The following is a 20,200-nucleotide window of genomic DNA, read 5'->3' on the forward strand; positions in this document are numbered from 1 at the left end:
TTAATGAACGTGTGCTCCAGTCATGACAAATGTAGAAACAGGCGGTTTTATGTCAACAACACACAGATTGGCATACGTTGGACAAAGATGCCCGCTTGGTTAAACGTTTTGTGCCACTCTGGTGATTTTTTTTTGTCTTTTCATTTTCTCACTTCAAGTTACTTGAAAGGGAGATTAATCTAATGTTCATTAACATCAGGACTTTGTAGAACACTGAAAAAAAAAAATCAGTAAAGTTGCTTTAACCACCTTTATTGGGAAATAACGCTGCCGTTGCGCCAGAGAGATGCTTCTGCAGAAACGTGACTCTTGTCTTTGGGTGGATGATAAAAATATGTTGGATTTAGTTTCTGGTGCAAAAATACTGCAATAAGTGTAAGAGCAGTAGAAATCATTCATTGTTTCCTGCTGTTTTGTGTCATTAAACTGGACCCACGCAGAGACTGGAGTTTCGCATGGGACGGCCCCCATCCGCATACCTCGATGCAAAAAGCCTCGCGGAGAGCCACGACGCGCTCACTGATACGCTGCTGGTCCGGTTAGTGGGCCTGGACTAGAAACACTCTCCATCCACGACAGCAAAAAAACAGCAGCCCTCACATCACTCACACACAGAATCTCAGCGAGCTCCCACCGACGATGACTGCGAAAAACCGACACAAGAACAGCTCGGGCGAGAAGAGCGCCGCATCCAGCCAGGACGATGCGTCGAAGAAGAGCCAGAAGAGCGCCAGTAACGGGGTGAGCGGCCCCGGACCTCAGGGGCCACGGTCAGGGAGCTGCCTCGGGTTTGTCGTCACCGCAGTGTTTTATATCACGCTGCTAGGCGCTGCAGGGTTTGCTGCTTTTTATCTGCAGCAAGTAGTGGAGGAAATCCGCCAGGCGAGCGCCAGGCAGGAGGAGAGCGCACGGCAGAGCGCAGAGCTGGGCACCAAAATGGAGAGCGTCGCTCAACAGGTTGGTGGAAAATGATACGAATCAATGGGGAGAAGTCATCAGCAGGGGTGCCCGGATATTTCAGAATTCCTAATGAAATCCAAACCTCAATTAGGGAATATAAGAGATGACTTTGTGTTCAATTACATAACTGTCCATAAAGTTGCTGTACTTCATGTACTGTTGGGGGTTGGGGAGGTTTGGTGATCCACAGTGATGGATTTGGTGAACTCTTTTTCATTGAGCAAAAGTCTAATAAGTAGAAGTAAAAGTTTCAGACCTGCTGAAAATAAATCATATCCACATTATTGTCTATTTTTTGAGCTTTTCTTTTGTTTGGGAACAACAGCTGAAGCTGCACAGGGCACGAACGGATGAGTTCACACTTTGTATTATAAAGTAAAAACACTGCAACAGCATAAGCACTACTGTCAGCCCCTTTTGAGTAAGTGATAAAGATTCACATGATGTGTAAAAGCATTTCTTTGTTCAGTGTTTTTACCTGCAAACCACCTTTACCTGCTGGCTTGTGTAACTGAAGCCCTCTCCCATTTCATTGGTTCTCTCCTCACTCCTGTGTTGGTCCTCCTGAATGTAAAGCACACTGTGTATAGGCAGTCTGAACATTCCTCAGGATATGGTGCAACTGTTTACAGGCACCAGCACTTCGGTTATGTGAGGCCGCAGCTCCTGTAAAAGTACAGGTGCAACAAGTTTAGTGTGTTTGGGTGTGAGCTCACTTCTAAATAAGTACTTATGATAATAGTAATACTAATGAATGATAATTGCAATATGATTATTAACCAAGGCGTTACCACAGCCATACGAAAATCTGTTTTTAATCTCATGGTTGCACCATCACATGCAGTGTGTATTGAATGTGATGTGCAAAAATATAGAAAATATCTACCTTGAAAGTTAAATCTGGGCCTCAGAAGAATTAACTTTGTTTGTTGTACAAAATAATGGAACCTTGAGTTGGATGGACCACAAACAAGCATTTTCCTGAGCTTTCAACCATATTACATGGCCCTTATCAGTAAATGGGTGTGTCTCACTAGACTGAGCCAACTCCTTCAACAACTCAACTCGCTGATGAAGACCATGAGATGCCATTGAATACTCAGGAAATACTTCTCATACTTCATAGGCTAAAAAAAAACCCTGGTGGATCATCTGAAAAGTGTACAAAGCTGAAATCAGGGCTGTTTGTTAGCTCCTGAAAAGTTTTGGAGATACATGGTTTTCACAGGACAATGGCAATTTGCAGTTATTGTATCAGAGTGCATTTTAGTGTTTGAGTGTTAAAATGGATAAAAAAACACACTTGTACTGCATGTTTTTCCTTGTTGCACAGGTGGAGTCTCTGAGGAGTGTTGTGGACGGGCTGGAGTCATCACTGGGCATCACACGGGTAGAGCTGGAGGGAGCCATCAGCCGGATGAAGAGGGGCGAGGTGGAGACCAGGCGGGTGGAGGAGGCCCTTCAAAAGCTCCAGAACGATCTACTCAGGGACCTTTCAGAGGGCATCAGCGAGGTGAAGGTAGCCCGAGAGAGGGACTTCTCTTCTCTGGAGAAGACCGTAGAGGAGCGTCTGGCTGAGGTGAGTCAGTCCATCACTGCCAGCGTGGTGGAGTTCACCGAAGCTCAGGGCGAGGCGCAGAACCAGCTGGCTGATCTCAAGGCCCGCCTGGGTGACATGGAAGACCCTGCGCTCATCAAACAGGAGCTCTCTGCCATCGTTGATGCCGTAGCTGAAATCAGAACGGCCAAACAGGATTCTGACACCTCGGCCGACTCGCTCAGGGAGCAGATCGGCACCGTGAGGGCAGAGCTCCAGACTCGTAACCAGGAAGTATCCTCGCTGTCTCAGGAAATTGAAACAGTGAGGTCAGTGGTGCATGAGACTGTCGGGAGTCTGAGGCAGTCGCTGTCTGCGGCAGAGGCCGGCGTCCAGGCTCTGAAGGACAAAAGCGAGACACTGGAGAGCAGCGTGGAGCAGGCCGTCGACGCCGCCCGTCATGTGGAGAGGCAGGCGAATGAAGCAGCCGCCGAGTTCAAGAGACGCTCAGACGACCTGGAGGTCAGAGTTAAAGCGTCAGAGGAGAGTGGAGATTCACTGTCGGCGTCAGTGTCAGACATCACCAGCAGAGTGGAATCACTATACGCCAAGTACGACAGCCATGAAAGCACTCTCGCTGCACAGGGGCAGGCGGTGGAGAAGGTCAAAGCTGGCTTGGAGCAGGAAATGGAGGCACTGAAAAGCGGTTTGGGGGAGCTCCAGTCCACTATGGCTGCCCTGGGTGACGCCCAGGCCGAGTCAGCGTCGCAGGACTCCAGCGTGGGTCAGCAGGTGAAGGACTTGGAGGAGAGGCTCGCCGCTCTGGAGGGCAGCAGCAGCGTGAAGCCAGAGCAGCTGCAGAGCTTAAGAAGCATGGTAGCAGGCTTGGAAGCCAAAGCGGCCAAGCTAGAAGGCCACGATGAGGCGATTTCTACCCTTCAGAAGGCTCTGCAGGAGACCACACAGACACTGGCGGGCTTATCCAAAGCCGGTGGCATGAAGGGAAAGTAGCGATTTTGAGTTAGCAGTGTGACATCGGGATACCAAAACATGGACAATAACGACTCCCTCGGGGTGACCATATCCCACCTTTCCTGTTTCCATGAAGAATTCTTTCTCAAACTCGATGGTTGATGTTGCACACGTTAGTTAAAAAAGTAGCCAGTGTGAGGGAAACTGGTTGGAGAGCTGGGACTGCTGATCTGTGAATTCAACTCCACATCATTCTGCACTGTAGTTTTTTTTTTTTCTAATGTTTTGTTTTATAAAATTTCACGTGCCGATGCTGTTTTTTTGAAAACCAAACGGATGCAATAATGAGCTCCTTTTGAGCACTCCTATGTTTACTCACTCATGTTTTTTTAAGAATAAAAACTCTTGTTGACCCAAAAGCTGTGAGGAGTGTGAAGTTACGATTGATTGCTTTGCTGTAGCTGCCTGTGCCGTTACATCATGGTGATACATTGATTGTATGGGTGGGAGTGGGCTGATAGGCGTGATCTACCCAAAGGGCTGCTGAAATCATGCTAAAACCCAACAGGAATTCCAGCTCAATTGCATAATCCACCTTTTTTTTTTTAAATATAACAATTAGAATTTTTTGAATGAACCTCTCACGTGAAGCTCAACTCGTTAAAGCAGCACGAGACATATTTCACATGTAAAGCCAGCGAGGACTGAGTACCACGCGCCGAGCTCTTTTATGTGCAGACAGAGGACACGGACAACATGTAATTTTCCTCGTCCAGGTGTTCTGCTGTACTACGCTTCCTCGTCAAACCCCCGAGGCTGCAGTTGTGCGAGCACTTCAAAGTGATCTATTTTGCTGGAGGACACTCGGGCACGCAGAGGAAAATAGTTTTAATTAACAGACCTCTGTGATTACATCTTTGCCACCTTGTGAGGAGAGCCCAGACCAGCCCTGTGAGGAGTCACACCTTTCCTTTTTATCCAGGAAGCCCAGTAAGTCATTCACCTTTTGCTTTGAAACAATTGTGTACTGAACTTATATAAACCTACTCAGACATATGAGACGCCCCCCTCCCCCCTGGAGCTGAGCCCAAACCTACTGTTTCCTGTAACCTGTATTTAATCGTGATCAGAGACTCACTCTGGTTACACTTTTGTAAATTCTATAAAACTCACCCGAGCCAGCCACAGAACAGGACCTGAAGTGCGTTTTTCCTCAACACACATTAACAAACCCTTTAAGCAGCACAGAGGGCCAACAGATCCAAGCGACTACTGTCCTACATAGTTCTGGTAACAAACTAGAATTTCAAGTCTTGGAAAAGGTGGGGAGCTTTTGTCCGGGGAAAAAAACATTCATCTGAGGCTTCATCAGTCCACATGTCCTGAATATGCTGTGGCCTGGCTGCACGAGTTTCCTCATAGACAAATCACAGATCGTAGTTTTTCAGGGAGGCTGCTGACTTCTGGCACAACTTCATCTAGTTCCAAGCGGCATGGAGAGGAGAAGAAGTCTTAAAAGGGTCAAAACTCCAACAACACTTTGTAAAGAACAACTTTATTGCGAGGCCTACGTGTTAAGCTTGTGGCCTTCATCATAATACAAGTGTTTGCTGGTGCTGTGACCCCTTAGAGAAATGTATTTTTATGATATATATATATATATATAAGAAGATTGATACCACTCCTGTCTTTATGCAAACTGTTAGCTTAGCTTAGCATAAAGAGTGGAAACAGACTGAAACAGCTTGCCTGGCTCTGTTCAAAGTCAGTAAAATCCACTCAGAAGTACCTCTAAAGCTCACTACTGTAATTAGCACATTACAGCATATCCTGTTTGTTTTATAACTACAACAATCAAAGACAGTAAAAGCAACACTTCAGAGCTTTATGTAGGGATTATCTGATGGACCATTTGTTGGCTGGGACCAGTAACTGTAGCTGTGACCCAGTAACAGGAGTAGCTGTTTCCAGTCAACCAGCTGCAGCTTCATATTTTCCATACAGACACGAAACTGAGATGTGAAACTCTCTTACACCAATATTTCTGTGCCCATACTGAACGCTGTTCATATTAATGCCAAAATATTACATGACTCTACATTTCCTCCACGTTTCCACAGCCTCTAAAGCACGACACACGTCCAAGACAATATGTGTATGACTGTGTGTGGATTCAGATCAAAACGCAGCCGCAGAACCAGTTCATCAAAACAATAGGGCAGTCGAATCTCCATCAGGTAAATCTCACACAGCTGGACAGGAGCTGACACAGGAAACAATGGTTTCTTTCTGAACCAAACTTCAGAAACATGCTGACAAACCAGCTGCCAGGTTGTTCACATTCATACTTCTCAATGAGTTAGAAATACTGGCTTTGTGCTTTCAGGCTCTTCAAGCTGTCACTTCGGTGGACAAAGTTTAGCATTTATTTAAATTGTAATAAAAAGGTTTATTTCAAGCAGTAGTATGACAGCTGATCAGATGTAACCGCTGAGCAAAAAAGCCAAAAGATGAAAAGCTTCGTCTCCACTCTGGTGAGGTTGCTCATGTTGGCCTGTGCATCTCTCCAATATCAGATATATCCGCTATTTCATTGACCTGTTTAGTCGTAACACTTAAATCTCCCTCTACTGCAGTGAGGTTAGCCAATGTCTGTCTAAGCTCGGCGATCTCCTGCTCCCTCTTCATCAGATCCTCTGCTAGTCGTCCAATCCGCAGGATCAGGTCCGACAGCTGAGGCTCAAACGCCCCAAAGTCCCTCTGAATAGCACCAACTTTTGGTTTAAGGTCACTGGCGAAGGTCACCGTTCTTATGAGACGGGCCCTGCCGCTCTCCAGCTCCCTCAGGCGCTCGGAGATTTGTTTGTCGGCGGTGATGAGTTCAGGGATGCGTCTGCGGAGCTGCTCTATGGCCTGACTGTTGCGTTCGGACGCAGCGCGGAGGTTTGAGACACGGTCGATGCTGTTGGCCAGCACGTCCCCGATGCGTTTGACCATGTCGCGCTCCACCTGAGCGGCCTTGTCCTCCAGCTCCCCCACCTGAGTCAGCAGGGACTCCAGCTCAGAATGCAGGCCGTCCATCCTGCGCACATCTGTCCTCACTGACGCCACCTACAGGGGGAATACAGAGGGACAGAGGATGAAACACATTTTCAAATAGCAACAGGACAGGTTATATTTGTCAGAGGGGGCCTACAACAAAAAAAAACAAGGCTTTTACCTTAGCAAACTGAATTATTTCATATATTTGAAGGTAAAAATAGATAAATAACACATTTAGTTCAGCGAAAAGTGAATATAAATTCCTGATTAGAGGTAGAATTGATTGAATGCCTGATGTACTTGTGCCCTTGTCAACTGATTTTTGTACAGCTACAATAATTAGCTGATGACAGCAATTATTTTGATAATGGTAGACTTGTTTCAGTAATTATTGAAGACACACATTTGCTGGTTGCAGCTTCTAAACTGTGAGGACTTGAAGATTTTTCTGTGTTGTATGTGATAGTAAAGTGAATTTCTTGAACTGTTGGACAGAACCATGAGATTTGCAGACGTCACAGTGGGATCTGGGCAGTTTTCATAATTTTTTTCCCATTTTATGGACAAAATGACTCACTGACTAATCAATAGTGGAAATAAGTGAGTTGCAGCCCTGTGGTTGAATTTTGTTCCCTGCATCTGGAGTCACAGCTGGCACTGGCAATAAGACAGAAGCTCTGCGATGATTTCCTTTCCCGTGACGATGAAACAATCTGACATACCTTGTTGGCAAAGTCCTTTGCGATGGCTGAGGTGCGTTCTTCGATCTGTGCCACGGCGTCTCTCAGTGTGGTCAGGCTGGTCTGAAGCTGAGCTCGTTTCTCAGTCAGTCCAGAGGCCCACTCCTTCAGCCGGCTCACGTCCTGCTCGAAACCCTCCAGCTGGGACCGCAGAGCCCCCCGCTGACCCCCAAGACTCTCCAGCATCGGCTGGACGCTCGCACACTGAAACAGGACATACAGTGCATGGATTGACAGATACAGCTGCTGTATGTTCAGGAGGTGGAAGTTATTTAAAGCAATCATACATTACAAGACATCATTTCAGGTTATTTTTCTTTATGAAAAACACAAGAGAGATGCTAGTGCCGCCATAAACAAGAGCATTAAATACTAAGACAACACAAATTATACAAGTAAGAGCTTTTCCATAAAAAAATGAGCTTTTATTTAATAAGTTCATGAAATGATTGCCATACTGTGAAGAGGTGAAATGTAACAGATATCAGTACATCAGTGCAAAAGGCCAGCTTATATACTGTACTGTACTGTAGAAGCCTAAATGTTGTCACTCCACATTAAACAAACATGAAGGTTGCTTTCCCACCTGTAGCTTATTTGGTCTGAGCCAAGGGGAAAAAATAATACTGTTGCATTTTAGTCAAAGAGGAGTAACCATGAGTTTATACAGACTGACAGCTAAATCGCTGATTGGACAATTCTGGTGATCGTCATCCTGCATCCTCAGGAGCCAGATTCCAGTAACAGACAGAACTTTATGCAGCACTTTAATGCTTCGTATATTGCGTATATTTATGTTCTCTGGTGTTCATGATCAACAGTTTTACTAGTAGCTTAGCTTTTGAAATTGTGCTAAAATTATATATCTACTGTAATACAATTCTGCGGTTGGTTTGTCACAAACGAACTGCACCAGAGCCGGCATGACAGGGGGCCAAGACCCTCCTGTACAAATGATCTCAGTTAGATGTATTTGGTTTGCACCAGGCTTCCATTAACAGCCTTGACACCAGCCCAGATGAACTGTACAATCTGAATCAGTTTAAACCGATTTGTTTGTGAAAGCAACCTAAAATACATTCTTGATGTGTAATACTGTACAGTGCATGATACCAGGATTCATGTTGAAATCAAGCATACATTTTTCTGACATTAAACTGAGGTACACATATTAAAAACTTTAACAGCCTTTGACAGCAAATAGTAAGACAGGACCACTCCTTTTCCTCAGCTGACTCAAAACATTGACATCATTCAGTGAGGTCATCGTAAAGAGGCTGAGTTGTCTCGTCATCTTTTTCCCACACCTCCTCCTCCTCCTCCTCCTCGTCTCTCCATCCTTCGTCCTCCAGAGTGCCAGAGTCCTTTTGGCTGTCGACCCTATTATCCCTCAGCACCATGGTGAGTTCACGGACCGCCTCCTTAACCACTGACAGCTCATTTTTCATCTTGAGGATGCTGTTTTGGGCTTGCAGGGTGTCCAGCTCCTGTCTCATCTCCAGGATTTCATTGAGCGCTTTCAGCATGCTGTCCTCAGTCCCAAACACCTGCAACGTCACCTCCTCCAGACGTTTCTCCACCCCGTTCAGATCCACCCCCAGCCTCAGGATGGAGCGCACCGCCTCTTCTACCTGGGGCAGGTGCTCTTCGCACTCCTGCGCCCGAGGAATGTGCTCCTGCAGCTGAGAGCTGAGCTCAGCCTCCCTCTTGTTCAGGCTGCTGATCTGCTGCTCCAGGTTGTGGATCTGCTTGGTGTTCCAGTCCAGCTGACCCTGCGCTCGCTTGGCATCGTCTTCCTCTGTGCGCTCCATAGCTCGGGCGTTCCTCTTAGTGCTGTCCTCTAGCTCCTCCAACCTCCCCGCCAGCGACCGGGCCCTCCGCTCGGCCTCGTTCACCCGCTCAGTGGCGCCGGCGTGAGCCTCCCGGGACTCGGCCTTGAGGGCAGCCAGGTCAGAGGTGATGCCGGCCAGACGCTCCTGCCACGTCTCCGTCACATTGAGGAAGTGGCTGTTGACCGTCTGCAGGTCACGGGAGGCGGAGTTCTCCTCGTCCTGCATCACCATGACAGCAGCGTGGAGGGTAGAGATGTCCTGCTGGAGTCGTGTTGCCAAGGAGGCGGTGGAGAGTGCCTCCTGTAGGTCATCCTCAGAAGCGGCAAGCTGCAGCCGCAACACAAAACAGGAGGGCTGTTTCTGTGGGAGCTCTATGGTCCTCAGTATTCATATAAAATATACACAGCAGGAAACAAAGCGCATGCATACAGGAGAGATCTCAATTAGATCACCCACTAACGAACAAAATTTAGCCTGCAGAGGGTTTTATATAATGTTTAGCAGTGGTTCATCATCTTCTTGGCGTTTGATCCCTTGTAATAAGTCTGAAGGTTGGCACAGGTTGCATCTGTTTATGAGCTACTAGTTGTATTTTTTCCTTCCTCAGGTTGTTCCATTTCACAAGAAAAGCAAAATCATAGCAAAAACACAGATTCCAGGTTGGGAACCAGCCACAGTGCTCGCCCCCTTCTTCACTAAACCAGATTAAAACTATCAACCCAAATCACACTTAAAGGCTAAAATGGAAACAAATAAAGGATTCTTGTGTTTTCACACAAACTTAAAGCATCATTTCACCCAAATCACACAAAGAAAGAACATGTTATCAATTACCTCATGTGGTATTTAGCTACACAGAGAGTTTGGGTCTTACTTGCGCAACACTTGTCCAGATTCCTGCCTCCTGCATTTGAGCACACCTACATCAGTTCATGTAGAGGCTACATCTTCAGTAGAAAGCAGTGAAAACTCTATTTATTGTTTATTGCTGTGAGCCCATAAATTAAATCCCATTGCACTGAAGTGGAGGCAGAAAAAACCCAACACTGTCCACATGACTTGATACCACAACAGGTTAGTTGATAACCTTTAGTTTCTTGTATTTTTGGGTGAATCGACCCTTTACTGTTCCATCCCTCACAGCTGCTGTTGCACCATGAATGAAACGCACCTTCTCGGAAACTTTCAGGACTTCTTCCTCCATGTCGAACAGACTCGAGGTCTTCCCGTGCAGAAACTTGTACTTTTCCTCAATTTCGGAAAACCTCTGGTGTTGTTGGAGCACCACCCTGAAAGCCAAGCAGACGCAGGGACGTTAGTGGAGGACTGTTGGCCAACACGCACACAGATATCAGCGTTCAGGACTCACCAGCTCAGAGCCCCGCAAGCTGCAAGCGACAACAAACACATTAAACTTCTAACATCCAAACTCGACGACGTTTTATTCGCTGCTGCGCCGCTTCCAGCTTCCGTCTTCACTCTCTGAGCCTCGTCTTTGCCATTTGCCGGCGACGCTTCATCACTTTGTTTCTGTGACTTCTTCCTCTGCTTTACTTCAGTCGGCATTTTTACGCACTGTCGAAACTTGTACTCTGGATAAATTTACGGGCCTAACAGTAAAATAAACGTGCGAGCAGCTATTCGTTACGTCGCACGGTAAAATAAAACACCTCTTTCACAAATAAGTGCATAATGTGGGACACTAAAATGACATAAAAACGTGTAATTAGCCGCTAAGTTTAGAGTATTTTACCGCTATAACAACTCCTTCGCTTTACCCTGTTCCTTGGGAAAATGCCGCCTTCACGTACTCCTCGTTAGCTCGTAAATAAAATACCCCGTTCAGCTGACTTGCTTAGTTAAAAATTCAAAAACTTTAACTACAAAAAAGTAACCCCTGGACCAGTAGTTCACCCTTTTCCCTTGAGTTGCGCAATATTGTAAACAAAATTGCCGTTTTCAGTCACGTTTGCCAATTTGTTTGATCGCTCCATTCTGCACTCGCGTGGTCCGACAATGAAGGACGCAACGTAAACGCCTCAGCCAGCCACGTAAGCGCCTTGCCAGCATTTGCCCTGAGGGTGGCCATGCTGGATTAAACTAAAACAATTAGTCGATTGATTGATTATTCGATGGACAGAAAATGACCTGGCAACAATTTTTAGAGTTGATTAATCTTTTAAATCATGTATTTAGCAAAAAACACCAAATATGTCCTGATACCTGCTTTTGCATTGTGAGGATTTGCTGCTTTCCTCTGAATGATGTGATTGTAAATTGCATTTCTTTGGTTTTGGACTGTTCAAAGTACAACGCATTTCATATATTTGAAGGTAAAACGCACAAGACATTTAAAAACACCAATGTGCAGCCTGATGTTATGCCACTTTTTTTGCTCTTTTCTTAAAAACCTAAATGATGAATCAAATTCATCAAACACAAAGAAACATTTCTGTGCAGCGCAAACATAAAATGACCAGGCAAAAGATCTTAAGCACAAGCCATTTATTTGGCAGGTTTCCAAAAATCTTACTTACATTTTGAGTGTCAAAATATGGCAAAACTTGATTATCAGTAGCTTTCTATAAATGGTAATTCAAAGCCCTATACAACATTGTATGTAGCAGTTCTCAGCCTACTGTACAGTTTTTGTTGAACTCTTAATTACATCATTATTTAATGGATGGGTTCCAGCTATCTTGTATTCAGGATGTGTCAGCTTTTAACTATAAGGCCCATGCAAATGACACCAGCTACTCTTTTATGTAACAATTAACAATATTGAACAGCAGAAGACACAAACAATCTCACAAAGATGAGCAAAATACAAAAAGTCTAAACTGGACGCATCGTCAAAGGTTCAATTGCAATACAGTACATTCAAGCAAAAGCTGCCACGTGCAATTTAAGACAAATTATGTGCAAAAAGGGTAACTAGTGGACTCCACAATATTGCAAAATGAGGGCATGTAATCAGAGATCTTTGGACTAAGGCATAGAGTGATGGAGTAAACAAATATTTGGTCATTGCAGGATCTACAACTTTCACTTTGACCATTTCTTTAAGTGTTTCACACGACTCAAATCAAACTCCTGAGAAGCATTAACAGTACAGAAATTGCTCAGTAATATAATCATCCTGTTCCAGATCAGGGTTTTAAAAGCTGTAGTCCCGCAACGCTGCACAATTAGATATCTGGAGTATAACATACTTTAAGCATCAAGTCAAACTTAGTCCAAATGCTTAAGCACAAGTAGCGATTCCATACCAGAGCCATGAACAGGCATCAAGCTGCTATTCTATTGCTTTTAAATGTCAAATCCAAAATCACACTATAGCACCATCCGTAGTGCTACTTGGCCCAGTTACCAGCTGTTACAGGGAATTAAAGACGTGGACTTCGGCAGTATGTTACAAACACAAAAAAATAATTCTGAAGGTTTAAAAGGACTTATTTGTTAATCAATTAATTCATATTTTAACTCGACGTGATGCTGTAAAGCTGGGCCTGAAAGCTACAAAGAGGTCCCAATGCATCCGCAAATTTGTGCCTTCATGAATCTTAAGTGTGGGCCTTTAAAATAAATACCAAAGGGGGCAACATAGAAAGTCACCGCAGACGTGTAAACACAAATTCCAACAGAAAGCCCCTTCAAATTCACACCAAAGCATCAGCAAAAGGCACCCTCTAAATTCAACAGGTTACACTGTTGACTATGTCCTTGATGACAATGTCTTAAAGTGTCTTAATTCCAACCAACTGGATTGAGAAGAAGAAAAAAACAGAATGTAACACATAGTGCAACTGGCATCAAGTAAGGTCATTCTAGTGCTAGTAAGTCGATCGATTATCTGTTTGTTTTTTAAAAAAAGAAAAGGAATAGACTTATATGAGGAGATTGAGACCACTCTCACATCTGTCCATTAAATATAAAGCTAAGTTAAACAGAAGGTTATCTTAGCTTAGTATAAAGACTGGTAGCAGGGAGAAACAGCTAGCCTGGTTTTGTCCAAAGATATCCATATAAAAAGCCAAAGCTTTTATTCTTCAGCCTTTTGGACTTTGTGGTAGGATATGAGAGTGGTACCAAGCAGAAAATCAGTATATTTCTCAAAATGTCCAACTTTTCCTTTAAGCTTATTTTTTTGATAGCTGCTAAGGCTTCATGCCATCTTGTCATTTTGACCCCATTTACACCTGGTATTAAAATGTGATCTGTATCCAAACACATTATCCCGATAAGGAAAAACGCACAGTGTAATGTTTGTGATCAGAATGTAATCAGATCTGCCTGACAACATCGGGAGGTAGTCTGCCAGCAAACATACAGATATTTCTTTTTAGCTAACATATAAGATTTCTTTAGGGGGTCTTAGGCTGATTTGCCGCCGTCCAAAATTACTTGTGCAGCTTTTGCTCTGGAGGACAGAGATTTGATCCCAATGAGGAAAAGGAGAATGCGTGAAACATACCAGGTGTAAACACAAAGGCAAGATTGCATCATTTAGTATCCGAGGATGTACCCAGATACAGATCCCATTTTAGTTCCAGCTGTAACTGGGGTGTGTGTCCATACAGATGCATGGCCTACGAAAACAAAGGAAAACATAACTATTTGCAAGATAATGAAGCATACGCGCTAAAGAGGCCTATCCCAGTTTACATAACTGATAGTATATGCAATTAAGAAACATACATGTCTGGTCCCCTGGGGCCTCTTTATCAGGTTTTGGTCCTGCATGTGGAAGAGCGAACATAAGTGCACTTTGGGGACGGAAAGGACACTTTCAAACCTGTGGGAATGTGCAACAAAAGCCCAACACTACAGTGGGCATGTTCACCAATTAAAAATTGAATTCCACCCCACTGCTTTTTGACCTCATCAGCTAACGGAATGAAAAAGCGAATCCCCTCTTCATACCACCATAAACCTTCTCAGACTGCTACATACAGCATCTATAACATTTAAATCCCCAGACCTCAAAGCAATAAAGTAATAAACTGCAAACAAGGTAAATATTCTTCATAACTGAAATCTACACATAGAATTCCCTTCAAGATGCCTGCAGGGAACATAATTCAACTGAATCTGTTGTGCTTCGGTCATCTTGATTCTTACAGCTCTTGTATATAATTATCTGATAAAAAACTAGCTATAGATGTATACAGGGTTATTCGGGGGTACGGTGCTGTCACAGAGCAGATTCGCACTGCTGATCCTTCTCCTTCATTTACTCCCCAGATGAGTGACCACCACTCACTGGGAAACTTATCAGACTCTGCTAAACAGAGAACATCAAAAAGGGCGCTGAATCCAAGAGATCCAGCATGACTCAGGAACTGTAGTGATCCTGGAAAAAAGACAATACATATTATAAGAACCTGAATTTATGTTATGAGATGTTTATAGGATCTTGATTCAGGGGCTGTGTTAATTGACTGACCTGAATTGAGCTGACTACGCCACTGGCCATGACGGAGAGCTTCCCCGCGACTGAGCGCACCCCCAGTTTGAGCTGTGACATGTCAGGAGCGCTGGGCAGCACGCTGGTCAGACGGTACGAACTCGCTGTGTGCACAAGACGAACACAGACGGGCAGAGAACGATAAGCTTCATGGAAGAACCGCTCAACAGATTTGTTCTTAAGTGGCACACATGAGCGATTTCAGAGAACGGGCTGTGTTTTCTCGTATTAAGAATTGTCTCTTTTGGTGATCCTCGCCTGTCTTGTATGGACGATGTGCCTCTAACGCTTAAAACACAGTAAAATATCTTTTTAATTCATATGTTACAGTATTCAACTAAAATTTAAAAAGAACTATCACAATTAACATTCCATTTAGGATAATCATCGTGATGGTTTTGTAGTTTACTCAGAGGTTCAACCCGTTGTTCCTGGATTTATTAGCATATTTTGGCGACTCCCTCGCTCTGCTTCCGACAGTGTAGCATCAGATACTGTAACAGGTTAATGTTCTCTCATCTCATCGAAGTCATGGACCGGATTAACTTTTTTAGCCTGCAATTTCATGTCAAATCATTCCCGAATCATATCTGTCACAGTACAGACAGAACTGCTCTGATGACACACTGCTAGTCCTCTTTTTACTGCTGGGGAATAAGCAGCCGTGTATAGCCGTTTGGGGATTACACTCATGATCAAAACCGCATGAAAAAGTTGAAATGAGCAATTTACAGTTTTGTGCAGTTAACAGTTTTTAAAGAGAAGTTCAGGATAAGAATACAAACGTATTCCTGCATGAGTCTCAGTGTGTCTTTGGGTAATTCCACAGACATTTTTTTATATATATTTATCAACAATACACATTTAAATGAATACACTGAATTGTTTTTGCAGAGGCAGTGATGGTGCAGAAGTCTCTTACCAGCCTGTTTCTTCGGATCATCAAAAAGGTCTGCTGAACTGATGGAGGTGCTCCCAGTAAATCTTTCCAGTTGTGTTTTGGTCTCGTACTAAAGAAAAGAGATACAGAAACATGAATGATTTCAACAACTCTGATTACGTGGTACATCATTATCACTGCAAGAGCAAATATTTACGGAAATCGACAAGTAAAAATACAGCATATGTTACTGACTAAGTATAAAAACCACACAGTATACATATAGACAACAGTACAGACAGCATGTGGAGAGGGAAAGATGTATGTTGTCATTGTGTACCTCAGAGTTATCATGTTTTCCAAAGTACATGTCAGAAGAGATGGCTTTCACGTCCCCAAACTTTGTCCGAGCCTCTCCTGTGTCCAACACTGGTTCTGGTTTTCTTCTGGCTGTGGGCCTGATAACGAAACAAAACAATGATTACGAATGAAAACAGTTGTGGTATAATGAAAGATATTTTGTTATCATCAACTCTTTATTTTAGCCATATTTCACCTGGCATTTATTTGTACACACGTGGGAACACAAAAGCTTACACAAAGTCATGAGGACTCTGTTACACTGCAGCACAGCAGCAAGATGTATATTACATTAAAACACACAATATCCTACCTGTCGTCCAGCGATGACATAGTGGAGGTCAACAAGAAGTCTGGCTCTGGTTTCTTGCTCTCCTTCATCCAGCCTCCTCCCTCGCCTCTATCATCCCACCGTGAGGAGAAACTATCCGCACTTTCGGTTTGATCCCCAAAGCGGGACAAGATCCTAAAGACAGAAGAAGGTCACAGTGACGTCAGGCTGAGGCTCATTCTCAGCAGAACCAATCAGCTTGTGGTGGACTTCAATGCTTCAAATATGGATACTGCTGCAAAGAAGCCACAAATTCAATCAACACAATCACCACAGTTTGAAGGTGGACACCCAAGAGTATCTGACCAAATGTGAAATATGGTAACAATCTGCCTTCTGTTCGTGAGTTATGGTGTTCAATAATGGCTGGAAAAATGTTTTTTTTCCGAACATTGTGGCGTCACAGTGAAGGGGACCTTTTACCTTTAGGATATAAAATGTCAACACTTCATCATTTTATCTTATAAGTAATTTGTGTGAAATTTTCATAATCGGTGTATGAATTCTTGAGTTACGGCCTAAAATGTATTTTTGTGAGATCACTAAATGACCACTAAATTCTAATCAGCTCATCCTTGAGTTCAAGTGAACGTTTATGCCAAATTTGAAGAAATTCCCAAAAGGCGCTCCTGAGATACTGTGTTCATGAGAATGGGACAGACAGACATATGTATGCAATTATGTACAGATGGACGAGCAGACAACCTGAAAGCATCATGCCTCTGGTTAGGGCTGTCGGCATAAAAATAAGTACTGTACATAAACACGCAGATTTTTTATTGTAAATTTTCATTTTCTGACCTAGAGCTGAAGGACCCTTCATCATCATCGTCGTCTTCAGTGAACCGTCGTCCTTTGGTGGTCTTGGCCGCCTGTGGATTCTCCTGCTGGATGATCTGCATGTCCGACGTCACAGAATGAGACACTCCACTACAGAGGAGAGTAGAAATCAGAAGAACAAACACAGCAGACGTGAAAACTAATGACACAAGTTAGCTGGAGGATGACTAGTACTTGTTTCTTCATCATCATACCTCCTCACGCCGAGACCCATGCCCAGTCTCTCAGCTTGCTCTCTCTTCTTCCCCTCTAATCCCTTCAACTTCTGCTCCTCCATTTTCCTCTGCTTCTCAAGATCTATACAGGCCAGTCGCAGGGATGGGACACTGCGGCAAAGAGCGAGGCAGGTGAGTTTAAAAATGACAAAACAGAGGGGGAGTATAGCAGCGAACAGAAACGCAAAAAACATGCACTGACCACAAACAAATGGAAGGAAAACATCAAATATAATACAGATAAAAGCAGTAAAAACACGCACATGGATTCCTTAGACTGAATATTCTTGCCAGTTGTAGTGCCCTCTTCTTTCTCTCTGAGCTTATCAGCAGCTTGAGCCTTCTTCTCCAGCTCTGTGAAACTCTTGCTGCTAACCTTCTGGGCGCCCAGACCTCCCTTCTTTGAGGCCAACTAGAAGCAGACACAGTTTGCAAAACACACTACGAATGAAAGTCTGTGAACACACGTACTGGACTTATGATAGTGTGCTGTGTCCAACCAGAAGTTTACAATGATACAAGGAGTACATACGGTTTTCTTGGCACCGGCTGGTTTCTTCTTCAGAAGAGAGGAGAGTTCTGTTGAGATTGAAGGACGGTAAAGTTACAACTCCCACAGTTCAGTCTTAAAATAAATGAGATAATCCTAAACATGAAGAATATAAACCAACCTGGATTTGCTTTTGGAGAAACACTCAGCATCTCCACACTTGGACCCTCCTCAAGATTACCTGTGAAGGTTTAAATGGTACTGAGATAAATACTACTAGTGCATGCTTGTAGTTTGTGGGCTTTCTACACTGTTCAGGAGAAACACTGAATACCATTTTTGTCTTCCTCTTTTTCCGCAGTTACCCGCTTCTCTGATGTGGAGGAGCTGAGACTCATCTTGGCCATGTTCAGGTTTTCAGGAACAGCCTGGCACAACATCAAACAGACACATATGGTGAAGTCTCTGATCCCTGGCACTGTGTCGGTACCCAACAAGCAGCTACATGGATAAAAATCACACCCCGGCAAAGCAAGCACAATGTGAATCTACCTGCGAATGCAGACTGAAGAAGTCCACCTGCTTGTCATCTGGCGATGTTGGGGAGAGAGGAGCCTGACTGTCAAGCCACAACTGCACAGAAGAAAAGCAGTAAAACTGAGACCGCTATCTGCACTTGAAGATATATTTGATGCCAAGTGTCATAAAAAAAGAGGTAGTACACAGGAAGCCAAAGCTTGTCTGTAGCAACCTGCAAGTGTATGGTGCTTTAAACATTCTACATTACCTCAGTGCCATGGCGTCTGGTGGCTTGTGTGGCTAAAGTCTTTATCTTCTCCCTGTACAGCTGAGCAGCTCGGCTGTTGTACTTGGCATTGGCAGCGCTGGCCGTGCAACCATGTTGATTGAAAAATGCAATCTGCCATAGGAAGGCCAGAACAGATACAGCAGACAGGAAGAATTACGTTACATTACAGTACATGTGTTCAACGTTCAATCTGTTACTGATAGTGTGCGGATGCTCTGCGTTCAGGTACCGACCGCGCTGGCATTGCCTCCCACTTGCATACATCTTAGCTGGAACCACGACCAATTAAAATCCAGCTCAGTTGACCTGTGGAACACAAAAATGTCAGGATTTAACGGTTTGACAGATATGAACTGCATCTCTCCCTACAATGTGACAAAGCACAAGGATCATATTACTGTAGGGTTGGCCTCCACTAGATGTTCTCAGAGCTCAGCGTCAACTGACGGTACGGTAATTCCAGTAAATTGTATTATGTTACTTTTGAATTTGTTACAATTCTAGCTGGTATTTCCTACTACCTGCTTTAATTGTGAAGCACTCTGATATATATAGTTTGATATGAATAAGTCCGGACTTACCTGATAAAGGACAGGTGCACCCCGAGAGACCTGTGTGCTCCAGAGCAATCTATACACAGGAACACGCCATAGGTGATGCTGGCCCAGCTGGGGTTTTTAACTGAGCAGTCAAAGCAAATCTAGGGGGGGCACAGGAGACTCACCCAAATGAAGCTTTATTTCAAAATATAAACACATATATTTAAAAAAAAAAGAGCAGTAAAGACTGAAGTTCTTCCTGATTCAGGATTCCTATCTTCAAAATCAATAAACGAGACGTGGAAGCAAACAGTGTGAAGGGTGTTCGTTAGATTAAAACAGCAACTGTTTAACCGGGTCTGAAGTGCACGTTGCACTTCACATTGCAATCAGCTCTGCAGCTGATTCAAACAGCTGTTAGTGAAGCTGAATTGAATTTCAGGATGGAATGAACTCCTGCTGTCTAAACACAACACACTTTCTTTGTGCTTATAATTCAGACTGTCTGTACTATCGTCTTACATTTTTCCAAGTGGAGCAAACGCCATGGCGAAGCATAAAGCTAACGAAAATTAAACCTCGGCTAACGTCAGCTGTCAAAATGTAGCTAGCTAGGCTGTCAAACGCTTGGCTAACGTTGCGACTGGTTACGGTTCACACGTTTTCTGACATATTACTCTCCTTCTGTTACCAGGGAATAACTGGGGTCTTTTTTAACAGTGCCAACCAATTTTCAACATCACATGTATCAGCTAGCTTTGACTGTTAAATTAAGCAGGTAAGTTAGTGCTAGCCCTGGCGTTTCTCAAAGTGCGACGTGTCAGATATTTAGTTCAGCTAACTTCCTTGTTAAGGAGGGTAGATCTTCAGCCGCGTAAACTTCTCACCTTATTCGTAGGAATGGAGCGAAGCCGCTTAAAGATAGCTGAAATGTCCTGCTTGCTGGGCTCTGACATTTTTCTATCTGTTGCTGATACCTGCTGGTTACAGACGTAGCATGAAAAACAGCGCTGTGTTTTTCCTCAATAATAACCCAATACGACACGTCAGTCGGAAAACATCGTAGTCTGGCTCTGATTGGATAAGAACTACCCGTGGTTATGTTATTGTAGTAACGGCTGCTGGGTAATGTAGTTTACTTTTGAATTCAAAACTCCGGCTGTCTTCTCACAGACATATTTCGGTCC

The 20,200-nt window shown here is 43.9% G+C and overlaps 3 protein-coding genes across 4 annotated transcripts; 1 reads left to right on the forward strand and 2 right to left on the reverse strand.

Annotated features, from left to right (window-relative positions):
• The first annotated feature begins 549 nt into the window (after positions 1–549).
• On the forward strand, positions 550–3,881 carry ckap4 (cytoskeleton associated protein 4). The gene is made up of 2 exons (XM_041964225.1): positions 550–957; positions 2,294–3,881. Exons 1-2 carry the CDS (start codon positions 640–642, stop codon positions 3,506–3,508), a joined length of 1,533 nt encoding a protein of 510 aa, XP_041820159.1. The 5' UTR covers positions 550–639; the 3' UTR covers positions 3,509–3,881.
• Positions 3,882–5,057: 1,176 nt separating this feature from the next.
• On the reverse strand, positions 5,058–10,859 carry LOC121625799 (IKBKB interacting protein). 2 transcript variants are annotated; one of them, XM_041964065.1, is made up of 4 exons: positions 10,453–10,859; positions 10,255–10,372; positions 7,234–7,455; positions 5,058–6,580 (listed from the first exon to the last, which is right to left on the reverse strand). In XM_041964065.1, the coding sequence occupies exons 1-4, from the start codon at positions 10,647–10,649 to the stop codon at positions 6,014–6,016; spliced, it is 1,104 nt and encodes a 367-aa protein (XP_041819999.1). In that variant the 5' UTR covers positions 10,650–10,859; the 3' UTR covers positions 5,058–6,013. The 2 variants fall into 2 exon arrangements, with proteins under 2 accessions (XP_041819999.1, XP_041819998.1); XM_041964064.1 differs by lacking the exons at positions 5,058–6,580; positions 7,234–7,455 and adding an exon at positions 7,602–9,410.
• A 712-nt stretch (positions 10,860–11,571) lies between these two features.
• On the reverse strand, positions 11,572–20,057 carry arfgap3 (ADP-ribosylation factor GTPase activating protein 3). Its single transcript, XM_041963726.1, has 16 exons — positions 19,901–20,057; positions 19,056–19,174; positions 18,708–18,780; positions 18,454–18,585; positions 18,219–18,299; positions 18,001–18,094; positions 17,848–17,907; positions 17,709–17,755; positions 17,440–17,588; positions 17,156–17,287; positions 16,923–17,051; positions 16,104–16,256; positions 15,771–15,888; positions 15,473–15,560; positions 14,530–14,654; positions 11,572–14,436 (listed from the first exon to the last, which is right to left on the reverse strand). Exons 1-16 carry the CDS (start codon positions 19,967–19,969, stop codon positions 14,419–14,421), a joined length of 1,587 nt encoding a protein of 528 aa, XP_041819660.1. The 5' UTR covers positions 19,970–20,057; the 3' UTR covers positions 11,572–14,418.
• Between the last annotated feature and the right edge of the window lie 143 nt (positions 20,058–20,200).

This window comes from Chelmon rostratus, chromosome 22 (assembly GCF_017976325.1).
Source record: "Chelmon rostratus isolate fCheRos1 chromosome 22, fCheRos1.pri, whole genome shotgun sequence".
In the NCBI taxonomy this organism is placed as follows: Eukaryota; Metazoa; Chordata; class Actinopteri; order Chaetodontiformes; family Chaetodontidae; genus Chelmon; species Chelmon rostratus.

What these genes read in the sequence shown, in the direction of transcription:
- ckap4 (XM_041964225.1), top strand. Translation starts at nt 640, where the DNA reads ATGACTGCGAAAAACCGACACAAGAACAGCTCGGGCGAGAAGAGCGCC. An exon ending in TGGAGAGCGTCGCTCAACAG is followed by an intron (nt 958 to 2,293) that starts GTTGGTGGAAAA and finishes CTTGTTGCACAG; the next exon opens with GTGGAGTCTCTGAGGAGTGT.
- LOC121625799 (XM_041964064.1), bottom strand. Translation starts at nt 10,649, where the DNA reads ATGCCGACTGAAGTAAAGCAGAGGAAGAAGTCACAGAAACAAAGTGAT. An exon ending in GCTTGCGGGGCTCTGAGCTG is followed by an intron (nt 10,373 to 10,452) that starts GTGAGTCCTGAA and finishes CTTGGCTTTCAG; the next exon opens with GGTGGTGCTCCAACAACACC. An exon ending in TCCTGAAAGTTTCCGAGAAG is followed by an intron (nt 9,411 to 10,254) that starts GTGCGTTTCATT and finishes TTGCGGCTGCAG; the next exon opens with CTTGCCGCTTCTGAGGATGA.
- arfgap3 (XM_041963726.1), bottom strand. Translation starts at nt 19,969, where the DNA reads ATGTCAGAGCCCAGCAAGCAGGACATTTCAGCTATCTTTAAGCGGCTT. An exon ending in TGGGAGGCAATGCCAGCGCG is followed by an intron (nt 18,586 to 18,707) that starts GTCGGTACCTGA and finishes TTCCTATGGCAG; the next exon opens with ATTGCATTTTTCAATCAACA. An exon ending in ATTCAGTCTAAGGAATCCAT is followed by an intron (nt 17,288 to 17,439) that starts GTGCGTGTTTTT and finishes TCTTTGCCGCAG; the next exon opens with TGTCCCATCCCTGCGACTGG.